At 43.1% G+C, this 12,069-nt stretch overlaps 1 protein-coding gene across 1 annotated transcript in view; it reads right to left on the reverse strand.

Annotated features, from left to right (window-relative positions):
• Positions 1 to 831: 831 nt before the first annotated feature.
• Positions 832 to 12,069, reverse strand: part of STX17 (syntaxin 17) — a 142,876-nt gene continuing 131,638 nt past the window's right edge. The window contains 3 exon segments of the mRNA XM_075586409.1: positions 832 to 1,374; positions 1,376 to 1,537; positions 6,778 to 6,864. Of these exon segments, the coding sequence (XP_075442524.1) occupies positions 1,297 to 1,374; positions 1,376 to 1,537; positions 6,778 to 6,864 (327 nt within the window). The 3' untranslated portion in view covers positions 832 to 1,296.

Here is a 12,069-nt window from a genome sequence, read left to right on the forward strand (position 1 = left end):
AGATTGCCGCTAGGGACACAGGGAGGGACACAGGGAGGCACATACAGACACGGACACATAGAACACTTTCACAAATATATAGTAGATAACCCTGTTCACTTAATGTAACTGTGTATTTGTCATGATAACTCTATGCCCAGGACATACTTGAAAACGAGCGGTAACTCTGAAGTCCTGGTAAAACTCTTTATAAATAAATAAACATATAGTCTCAGTGACAAAATGTATTATAGCCAGGAATTGGAAACAAATTGAGCCCCCAACCCCCCCCCCCCCCCCACCCCTGAAACAAGTGGAAAACAAAATCTGGGACATTATGTTAATTGAAAAACTAACAAGTATGCTTAAGGATACCCGCTCACGCTTCCACAGAATCTGGAAAGTATGGGCTGCAATCAATGACAGGAGATCGAACCCAGGAATACCACAAAACAGGCTCTCTATTTGACTAATATCGTGCAGGGCTAACAGTAAAACTATGAGAGGGAAGCAGAATGTACCCCTTAGCCCAAAATATCCACAAGACTAGACAACAGCTGTGTGTTCTGGATTGAATGTGTTATACAAAGAAACCTGATTGTACCTGTACATGTGAAACCACCCATACCATTTCTCCCTGCCCGTTTTTTCCTTTTGTATCCTTCTGCCCACTCAAAATTCCCAAATTCCTTTTGATGTAAACCATGAAAAAAAAAAAAAAAAAAGTGTACTTCTGTGTCTCCAGCCTGTCTCCTCGTTCACATCACTTGTCTGCCTGTGTTTTCTTGTTTTTTAAAAGGCCCGCTTGTGTACTACAACCGGAAGAGACAGTGTGCAAAAGTTAAAAAAAAATTCTACTGAAAAGTTATTTTATTGTGTATACATTAACATTCTTACAGAGGCAGATAGTAACAAATGTCTTCTAAAATAGAGTATTCAGCAATGCACCTTCAAACAAAGTACAAGAGGCCAGAATACAAGTCAGAGAGCTTTTTGAAAAGTATTGCAACATTTTAGGTTAACAGTTTCTATAGAGAATTACACACAAAAAAAAGTATTTTACATTTTATAGCATTCTTCTAATTTTGAATATTACATACAGAGTTGAACCCGCCAGAATTTGTATATCTACGTGTAAACACAGACATCTTTTACTGAAAAATGTATATTAACGTAATTGCTACTAAGGCACAACATAACCATAGTGATTGTTTTAAAAGTTATTTTTCCAGATATTTAATTCTGTGGAGAACACATCTGAAATGATATCCTTGCAAGAGAGTTTCCATAAAATGTTACAATTTGTAAAGCTCCCCTTCAGGTGGATTTTTTATCTTCTTTGTTGTAAACCTCTGTATTGGGAGACTGCTCTTTTTCAATCATTTTCTCTTTTTTTTCTTTGTATAAGTTTTCCACCTGTGAAGCCCAACACACCACCACCAAGTGCAGCTGCAATTCCTGCCACTTTGAATCCTGCCAGGAGGCCAATTGGACCCCCTACTACTCCACCGATGAGTGCACCTGCTACAGGAAGTACTGCTAGCTTGTATTTTGCAGCCTGTTAAAAGATCAATTAAGAAATGGACTTTAACATACATTCACATTAAATGTAACTTCTTCATGGTGAGTTTTTGCAAGAAGTAGATTTCATTCAATCGATAAATAACAAAGTAGTGTTTTTACAATCTTATAACTTTGATTGGTGCATTATGATTAAAGAATTACCCACTATTAAATTCATCTTTTTTGCACGGCTTACAAAATAATAAAATAAAAATACAACCAGCCCATAAGCATGATATGTTTATAGTTTTGTTTAGCTCTAGCAAATGAAGGGTAAATAATAATGTTTGATATACTGCAATACATAACATTTGGCAACTTGTTTTCTTTTAAATTTAAATTAATTGAAAAAGCATAGCCAATCTTGACTTAATGGAAAGTAATTCTTCCCAAAACGTATTCTTTAGAAAGGCACAAGACCGGATAGTAAGTAGCCTGTTTCTATTTTCATACATTAAGCAGCAAATAATTATTTTCAATGGAATAGATGTCAGACTATATAAATATGTAATACAAATATATCTTGCTAACAAAAATGCATCAAGAAAGCTGAAGGTGACTGCACAAGCAAAAAAAGAAAAAGAAAAAGGAAGATTATCAGAAGAAGACATTATAGTAGAAGTCTATGCCGATTTTTTTACTTGCTTTCCTATGAAAAGGTTAAAAAAAAAATATATATACAGCTAAACCCCGTTATAACGCGGGTCTCGGGGTCCACCCCGAGACCACCGCGTTACTAACGGGGTCGCGAGAAAAAAAAATGGCCGCCGCGCTTTAGCGCATATTCATCCCGCGGGACAGGAGATGGGAGCGGGCATGTCCCTCCGCTCCCCGCTTCCCCCTGTCACCGCGGGACAGGCCGCGGGGCAGGAGATGGGAGCGGGGATGTCCCTCCTGTCCCCGCTTCCCCCTGTCACCGCGGGACAGGCCGCAGGGCAGGAGATGGGAGCGGGGATGTCCCTCCTGTCCCCGCTTCCCCCTGTCACCGCGGGACAGCCCGCGGGGCAGGAGATGGGAGCGGGGATGTCCCTCCTGTCCCCGCTTCCCCCCTGTCCACCGCGGGGACAGCCCGCGGGGCAGGAGATGGGAGCGGGGATGTCCCTCCTGTCCCCGCTTCCCCCTGTCACCGCGGGACAGGCCGCGGGGCAGGAGATGGGAGCGGGGATGTCCCTCCTGTCCCCGCTTCCCCCCTGTCACCGCGGGACAGGCCGCGGGGCAGGAGATGGGAGCGGGGATGTCCCTCAGGTCGCCGCTTACCTCAGATCCCGCTGCCTGCATGGAGGTGGTAGCGGGGGGTTTCTTCTCCCCCACCGCTGTCCCTGGCGCTCCCGCTGCCTGCGCGGGAGGAGGGGGGGGGGGAGTGGGTGGTGGTGCTGGTCGCGGCTTTCCTCTGCTCCGACCCCACCCCCCGTCTGTGTAGAGTGAGAGAGTGTGTGTGTGTATGTATATATGGGAGAGAAAGTGTGTGTGTGTATATGGGTGTGAGTGTGTGTAAGTGTCTGTGAGTGTGTGTAAGTGTCTGAGTGTGTGTGTAAGTGTGTGTAAGTGTCTAAGTGTGTGTAAGTGTGTGTGAGTGTGCGTAAGTGTGCGTGGGTGTGCGTGGGTGTGTGTGAGTGTGTGTGAGTGTGTGTGAGTGTGCGTGAGTGTGCGTAAGTGTGTGTGAGTGTCTGTAAGTGTGTGTGAGTGTGTGTGCAGTGTGTCAGTGTGTGCAGTGTGTGCAGTGTGAGCAATGAGGAGTGTGTGTGCAGTGTACAGTGTGTGTGCAGTGTGTCAGTGTGTGCAGTGTGAGCAATGAGCAGTGTGTGTGCAGTGTGTGTGCAGTGTGTCAGTGTGTGCAGTGTGAGCAATGAGGAGTGTGTGTGCAGTGTACAGTGTGTGTGCAGTGTGTCAGTGTGTGCAGTGTGAGCAATGAGCAGTGTGTGTGCAGTGTGTCAGTGTGTGCAGTGTGAGCAATGAGCAGTGTGTGTGCAGTGTGCAGTGTGTGTGCAGTGTGTCAGTGTGTGCAGTGTGAGCAATGAGCAGTGTGTGTGCAGTGTCAGTGTGTGCAGTGTCAGTGTGTGCAGTGTGCAGTGTGTCAGTGTGTGCAGTGTGTGTGCAGTGTGTCAGTGTGAGCAATGAGCAGTGTGTGTGCAGTGTGCAGTGTGTGTGCAGTGTGGCAGTGTGAGCAATGAGCAGTGTGTGTGCAGTGAGTGTGTGCAGTGTGTGCAGTGTGCAAAAAAAAAAAATGAAAGAAAAAAAATGTTTTTTAAAATTTTTTTTTTTTTTTAAAACGGGAGCCACGGAAAAACCGCGTTATAACCGAATCGCGGTATAACGAGGCGCGTTATAACGGGGTTTAGCTGTATATATATATATATATATATATATATTTTTTTAACAACCTTTTCATAGGAAAGCAAGTAAAAAAATCGGCATAGACTTCTACTATAATGTCTTCTTCTGATAATCTTCCTTTTTCTTTTTCTTTTTTTGCTTGTGCAGTCACCTTCAGCTTTCTTGATGCATTTTTGTTAGCAAGATATATTTGTATTACATATTTATATAGTCTGACATCTATTCCATTGAAAATAATTATTTTTATATTTATATAATAAATATATATATAAATGTAGAGGTATCAGTACCGTGTTAGCCGAGCTTCAATAATCAAAAAATAAATAGACGATACCGTTCTGTGGCTAACGAAATGCTTTTATTTGTGCGAGCTTTCGAGATACACTGATCTCTTCTTCCGGCGATGTTACAATGAATGAAGCAAGCAAAAGGTATACTTAAAAACAGTGTCTCTTGGAATGTTATCTGTACTTGTCCTTCCCCCGGTGTGGATGTGTTTTATGGCTAGAGGTGTCAAAAGGTTCCTGAAAGCAAGTGATGTAAGAGTGTGTGTGTGTATCTGTGTGAATATAAATGAATGGAGAGCACACAGTATATACATATATATAGTATAGTATATATGCTTTACAAAAGGTGTGTGTGGAGTGGGAGTGGATATAAATGGTGTGGGTAGGTGTGGAAATGTGAGAGATTGTAGCACAACTAAAAGTGTGTGTGGATACTATGTGGTCCCTATTGGTGTATAGGGATGGAAAAACAAAGAGTATTAGTATGTGTAAGAGACAGCTGTGTGTGCATACATATAGCACAGTATGTACAGACATGGCCTTTAGCGCTCATGGGAAGAGAGTCCACTTGTGTCAGTAATATGTTTTTGTACATTTCACAGTTTTATTTTTTTACATTCATACTCCATTCAGCAGATACATGTGTTTTAAATATTCTGTGTCCGGGAGGTTAAAATACAGCTCTCTCCTAAGTCTTGAGCAGTCTAAAAATGTTACAATTGTAACTCAGATACTAGATATTCAGTACATCTATATTTTCAACACAAGAAAAATTATTGAAATTTTTTTTGGTTTTTTTAAAGGACCTGCACAGGGGGGCAAGATACTAAAATTATATAAGTTAAACTCATACAGGCTTCTTTATTGCTGCTTTAATAAGTCATTTGTTTTTCAAATAGGGTGTCAGAGATTGTACCTTTGAAGTATTTCTTGGTGTACTGCAGATAGTTGCTTTACAACAATTTGATTGCTCCTCTACCACTGCAGAGATTAAATAACGTTTATCTAAATTATTAAGTACTAAAGTAACAGCATGCACTGCACGATACTGTCTGAAATATTGATATTTGCATTGTCCTCTAAACAACAGGGAGTAAAGAGTTTGCAGTGGAGATGTTTCCATTTTGGAAATATTCTGGAGCTTGTTGGAGGTGCCCAGTCACATTCAGTATTGCTTTATATTGAAGAATGCAATTGGTTAGCATGTGCATAGAACTATAACCACCAACAGTAGACTAATGCAATATTTAGTATGCTGTGAAGACTAGGAGGCTGGAGTTTTTCAACCTATTCATTTCAATTGAACTCTAACATGTGGAAAGCATCTTGACACATTAAATTGGGCCTAAATTCACATAGGCACTAATCTAGCAAAACCCATCCTCTACAATTAGTGCACGTTAACAATAATTTAGCTGGCTAAAGACATAGCTTTCAGTGTTCAGAGAAATTTAAATTGAGGGTGGAATTAAGAACCATTTTTCAAACTAAACAATGCCAAGTGATTTCCATTTTTTTCTGCATGCTAGATAATTAACCAAATGGTGGGTTAATAGCTGATACTGATAAAAATCTTAATAAAGAATCTATCATATAATAGTTTGAAACGACTATTTCAAAATCTATCAAGAATATTAAACTGCAGTCATGTCATTCTGACAGAAAGTTGACTGCCTTTCAATTAAGGACTCATCTTATCTTAAGTGATTTAAGATTTACTTTTAGCTAAAAGGAACATAAACACAGCTGTATTAGTTTTACCAATAATTTCATTTTCTACCCATCATAATCTGAATTTTGTGACCATTTTTCATACAATACTACCGTAGTTCCATGACAGGATTGATTTCCTATGCTTTAAATCTTAATATATCCTTTTATCTGTTCTGTTCTGTTTAATCCTTCTGGTGCCCCATGACATAGTGGCAACGTTATGCACTATGAGTGCTCGTTTTCTTGGGGAGATCATGTTCTGCAATCTGAAATGCAGGTAAATGGAAGGAGTACTCAACTTCCATTTCCAGATTAAGTGGCGCCACACTTTGGCTCCTCCGGTATCGAAAGGGCCCCCGGAGGGGCAACCCCCTATGTTAGAAAACCATAGACAATTGGTAAGAAATCAGGTTGAGAGCTTAACACGATAACTAGGGAAGGGGCGAGAGGAGGGTATGGAAACTCTTGCTAGTCTAATAGGTGGAATGGTGCTAGGAGCGAAGGTTCAAAGATTCATAGGGGCTCTTTTCTTGCTCAGGCAAGTATTTGTCTGAGAGCTTGATATACAATTTGATAAGATAGACAGATAAACCCTAGTTTGGCTGGTATGATCACTTAGAAATAAAAAAAAAATATCTAAATTACCCAAAAGAACCCGCTCATGGCATTTTAAGTGCAAGATGTCTACTATTCAGTATTTATAGAATGGATGCGATAGCATATCACAGCAGAGATTGATTTCTTCTTCACTACCCCCTCCTTCCTACCCATGTGTCATTTCTTTCTTATTTCCTTAATTGCTGGTTCCCTCAGCATTAAAGACGGCAGATCAATTGGGTTAATACAGAAGATTGCTAGTAGGCAGAGTACCATTGATTCAACAGCAGGAGCAGATCCCTACCTTCCCCAGGTTTTTGGTTCCCTCTTCAACATTCACAGCAGCAGTGTTGACATGGTCTTCAATGCTGTCAATCTTCTCCTGCTGAGTCTAGATGCAAAGGAATTATGAGTGAGATTTCCTGCTGGGTAGCAGCAGAAAGCCAATACACACTATTTAATTCTTGTAATCATGGCCCCTGCAGCAGCTTTCATCTGCAGCACTGTGTAGCCACACAGTTTTTTTTAATGGCAGCTCACTAATAGCACCTGATAAACAGTGCTGCAAGGGGAAAAAAAATTAAAGTTAAAGATTTAACTATTAGAGATCTGTCAACTTCTCCAACTCTGCCTTTTTCACATAGGGTTGACCAGAAGTATCAAGTGTTAACCTGTTTTTTTTTTTATATATATATACAAAATTCCCGTTCCAGAATCTAAAAGTATCAAGAAAATAAAAATGGCAACATTTAAAGCTGATATGATATAAAATATACATGTGTTTCAGGTAACACCTCTCCAGGGATCTTTGCATTAAATGAACGCAATAATTGATTGCTTGTAGCCACTTAACCAATATGCATTTTTTTCTGCAATAAAGAAATGTAAACTCGAGTGCCTGTTACATGTATATATTTAACCTTCCAAAATTCTGTCAATACGAGTCCCTTCTTATATAAAACATGTTAAACATTTTATGTGTTGTATTTTGACAGCAGGCGGCAGCAGCCTTTTCAATCTAAAAATATACCATCCAGACAGATATCCATCTCCAAAGCTCCATTAAGGCACTTTTGTACAAGATTTGTTCAGTAACCGAGAGAACAAACAGTGCTGCAGGAAAATAGTTTTCCGAGACTTATCTTGAAACCTGATGCATGAGAATAAAACTAAAGCACCAGATTATTGAACAATATGCAGAAGGCATACAAAAGTGGTATATAATTTTGGTATTGATGTATTTCTTAGCAGTAGGGTGCGTGTTTTTTTTTTTTTTTTTTTAACACGGCATGTTAAATAGATCTTTCCAAAGATGTAAAATGGTAGCGTACCATTAAATGTTCATGTAAAAATACAGCAGAGAAAATACTAGACTATGCTACAAAATACAAACATTATGCCCCATGTGTGGTTGACTATGTTATTAAAGCGCCGAAAATTGATATTAAACCATATGATGTTTCTTTATTTTTCGATAGATTTCAATTTTAAACAGTAGTAATTTACGTCTATGTATCTTGGTCAATTTAAGAATAACTTAATCCCTATTTGTAAAATTGATTTTCTAAGAACTTGTATAGAAATGGACTAAACCAGTGGTTCCCAATCTGTGCGCCCCGGCGCCGTGGTGCGCCGCGGCTTGCCTAGAGGGGCGCCGCAATTATCCTCCCCACCATCACTCCCCACCATCCCTCCCATCATCACTCCCCACCATCCCTCCCATCATCACTCCCCACCATCCCTCCGATCATCACTCCCCACCATCCCTCCCATCATCACTCCCCACCATCCCTCCGATCATCCCTCCCCACCATCACTGCTTCATGCCGGCCGGGCCGCAGGGGATTGGCTGCAGGTAGAGAGGAAGCCGGGGGCGGGGCTTTGTGCAGAGCACACGGTGAGTGTGTGTGTCTGCCTTCCTGCTCCTCTGTCTGCGTGGTGTCCCGTCCCCTTCTGCCCCGGGTGATAGGAGAAGGTAGGGGGGTGATAGGAGAAGGGAGAGGGAGGGAAGAGTTGTACATTTGTCTGCCCAGTGACTGTGTGCAAGGAGCTGCCTGCACGGATCTCCTCCCTCCCACCCCCCCCTCAAATCCCCCCCTCACATCCGTCGCTGCCTCTGCTCTCCACTGCTCTTCAATGTGTGTATCTCTGTGTGTGTGTGTGTATTTGTGTGTGTGTGTGTGTGTGTATTTGTGTGTGTATGTGTATTTGTGGGTGTGTGTGTGTGTGTGTATTTATTTGTGTGTGTGTGTGTGTATTTATTTGTGTGTGTGTATTTATTTGTGTGTGTGTGTGTGTGTGTATTTATTTGTGTGTGTGTGTGTATTTATTTGTGTGTGTGTGTGTATTTATTTGTGTGTGTGTGTGTGTGTGTATTTATTTGTGTGTATGTGAGTGTATTTGTGTGTGTGTGTGTGTATTTATTTGTGTGTGTGTGTATTTATTTGTGCGTGTGTGTGTATTTATTTGTGTGTGTGTGTGTGTATTTATTTGTGTGTGTGTGTGTATTTATTTGTGTGTGTGTATTTATTTGTGTGTGTGTGTATTTATTTGTGTGTGTGAGTGTGTGTATTTATTTGTGTGTGTGTATTTATTTGTGCGTGTGTGTGTATTTATTTGTGTGTGTGTGTGTGTATTTATTTGTGTGTGTGTGTGTGTGTATTTATTTGTGTGTGTGTATTTATTTGTGTGTGTGTGTATTTATTTGTGTGTGTGTGTGTGTATTTATTTGTGTGTATGTGAGTGTATTTGTGTGTGTGTGTGTGTGTATTTATTTGTGTGTGTGTGTATTTATTTGTGTGTGTGTGTATTTATTTGTGTGTGTGTGTGTGTGTGTATTTGTGTGTGTGTGTGTGTGTATTTGTGTGTGTGTGTGTGTATTTATTTGTGTGTGTGTGTGTGTATTTATTTGTGTGTGTGTGTATTTATTTGTGTGTGTGTGTGTGTATTTGTGTGTGTGTGTGTGTATTTATTTGTGTGTGTGTGTGTGTATTTATTTGTGTGTGTGTGCAGGGAGCTGCCTGCACGGATTTCCTGCCTTTCCTGCCCCCTCCTCCACTCACCTCTGTCTGAGAGAGAGGGTGTCTGTCTGCGAGAGAGAGTGTCTGCGAGAGAGAGAGAGAGTGTCTGTCTGAGAGAGAGAGTCTGTCTGCGACAGAGAGAGAGTGTCTGTCTGCGAGAGAGAGAGAGTGTCTGTCTGCGAGAGAGAGAGTCTGTCTGCGAGAGAGAGTGTCTGTCTGCGAGAGAGAGTGTCTGTCTGAGAGAGAGTGTCTGTCTGAGAGAGAGTGTCTGTCTGAGAGAGAGAGTGTCTGTCTGCGAGAGAGAGAGTGTCTGTCTGCGCGAGAGAGAGAGTGTCTGTCTGTGAGAGAGTGTCTGTCTGCGAGAGAGAGTGTCTGTCTGCGAGAGAGTGTCTGTCTGCGAGAGAGAGTGTCTGTCTGTGAGAGAGAGAGTGTCTGTGAGAGAGAGAGTGTCTGTCTGCGAGAGAGATTGTCTGTCTGCGAGAGAGAGTCTGTCTGCGAGAGAGAGTCTGTCTGAGAGAGTGTCTGTCTGAGAGAGTGTCTGAGAGTGTCTGAGAGAGTGTCTGTCTGAGAGAGAGAGAGTGTCTGTCAGAGAGTGTGTCTGTCAGAGAGTGTGTCTGAGAGAGAGAGAGTCTGTCTGAGAGAGAGAGTCTGTCTGAGAGAGAGTGTCTGTCTGAGAGAGAGAGTCTGTCTGTGAGAGATCGTCTGTCTGTGAGAGAGAGAGTCTGTCTGTGAGAGAGAGTGTGTGTGTGAGAGAGAGAGTGTCTGTGTGTGTTAGAGAGTGTCTGTGTGAGAGTGTGTGTGTGTCTGTCTGTGAGAGAGTGAGAGTGTGTGTGTCTGAGAGAGAGTGAGAGTGTGTGTGTCTGAGAGAGAGAGAGGTCTGAGAGAGAGAGTGAGGTCTGAGAGAGAGAGTGAGGTCTGAGAGAGAGTGAGGTCTGAGAGAGAGGTCTGAGAGAGAGAGGTCTGAGAGAGGTCTCAGAGAGAGAGGTCTGAGAGAGAGAGAGGTCTGAGAGAGAAAGAGAGAGGTCAGAGAGAGAGAGAGAGAGAGAGGTCTGAGAGAGAGAGGTCTGAGAGAGAGAGAGGTCTGAGAGAGAGAGAGGTCTGAGAGAGAGAGAGGTCTGAGAGAGAGGTCTGAGAGAGAGAGAGGTCTGAGAGAGCGGTCTGGGAGAGAGAGAGAGCGGTCTGAGAGAGAGAGAGAGGTCTGAGAGAGAGGTCTGAGAGAGAGAGAGGTCTGAGAGAGAGAGGTCTGAGAGAGAGAGAGGTCTGAGAGAGAGAGAGAGAGGTCTGAGAGAGAGAGAGAGGTCTGAGAGAGAGAGAGGTCTGAGAGAGAGAGAGAGAGGTCTGAGAGAGAGAGAGGTCTGAGAGAGAGAGAGAGGTCTGAGAGAGGTCTGAGAGAGAGAGAGAGGTCTGAGAGAGAGAGAGGTCTGAGAGCGAGAGAGAGGTCAGAGAGAGAGAGGTCAGAGAGAGAGAGGTCTGAGAGAGAGAGGTCTGAGAGAGAGAGAGAGGTCTGCGAGAGAGAGTGAGAGAGGGGTCTGAGAGAGGTCTGAGAGAGAGAGAGAGAGGTCTGAGAGAGAGGTCTGAGAAAGAGAGAGAGGTCTGAGAGAGAGAGGGGTCTGAGAGAGAGGGGTCTGAGAGAGAGGTCTGAGAGAGAGGGGTCTGAGAGAGAGAGAGAGGTCTGAGAGAGAGAGAGGTCTGAGAGAGAGAGGTCTGAGAGAGAGAGGTCTGAGAGAGAGAGAGGTCTGAGAGAGAGAGAGAGGTCTGAGAGAGAGAGAGAGAGAGAGAGGTCTGAGAGAGAGAGAGGTCTGAGAGAGAGAGAGGTCTGAGAGAGAGAGATCTGAGAGAGAGAGAGAGTGAGGTCTGAGGGAGAGAGAGTGAGGTCTGAGGGAGAGAGTGAGGTCTGAGGGAGAGAGTGAGGTCTGAGGGAGAGAGTGAGGTCTGAGGGAGAGTGAGGTCTGAGGGAGAGTGAGGTCTGAGAGAGTGAGGTCTGAGAGACATTACCAGAACATGCACAGTTACCTAGTGGCAGTTCTAATGGGGCGGCTATCAGGAAGTGAAATAATACTGCTGAGGCAAGGCGGACCCTTTAAGAAGTTGTCACGCTAACGGCGAAACGTACGTCAGGTTCGCGACGGCTGCGTCCGCTCTACCCAGAGGTGTACATGTCCTCACCAGTCTCTCCCTGTCCCTCTCCCTTTGTATACTCTAGATATGGTAGCTAAACCAGATTTTGATATCCAGTTCTGATCCGGGCAGCAATAGGATATTATTGCTGCTAGTTCTCCCCGTCCATTTGCATTTACCCGTCTCCTCCTTTCTCCAGATCCCCCTAGTCCGCCTCACTTACGCTTGATCGCGGTTCCACTTTTCGGCATAAACCGGATCACTATACTATATAGCTGATCATATTTGACCGGAAATACCCAGTGACACAACACACGTTTAGGCATGGCGGTAAGAGCAGAAACGCTGTGGCAACACACCCGGTATTGATCCGGGCAGCAGCACGCTCTATTTTGAACTGTGATATATATTTTTCTTCTGATACACTGCCCAGCAGTATTATTTCACCTCCTGATAGC

Source organism: Ascaphus truei, chromosome 2 (genome assembly GCF_040206685.1).
Source record: "Ascaphus truei isolate aAscTru1 chromosome 2, aAscTru1.hap1, whole genome shotgun sequence".
In the NCBI taxonomy this organism is placed as follows: domain Eukaryota; kingdom Metazoa; phylum Chordata; class Amphibia; order Anura; family Ascaphidae; genus Ascaphus; species Ascaphus truei.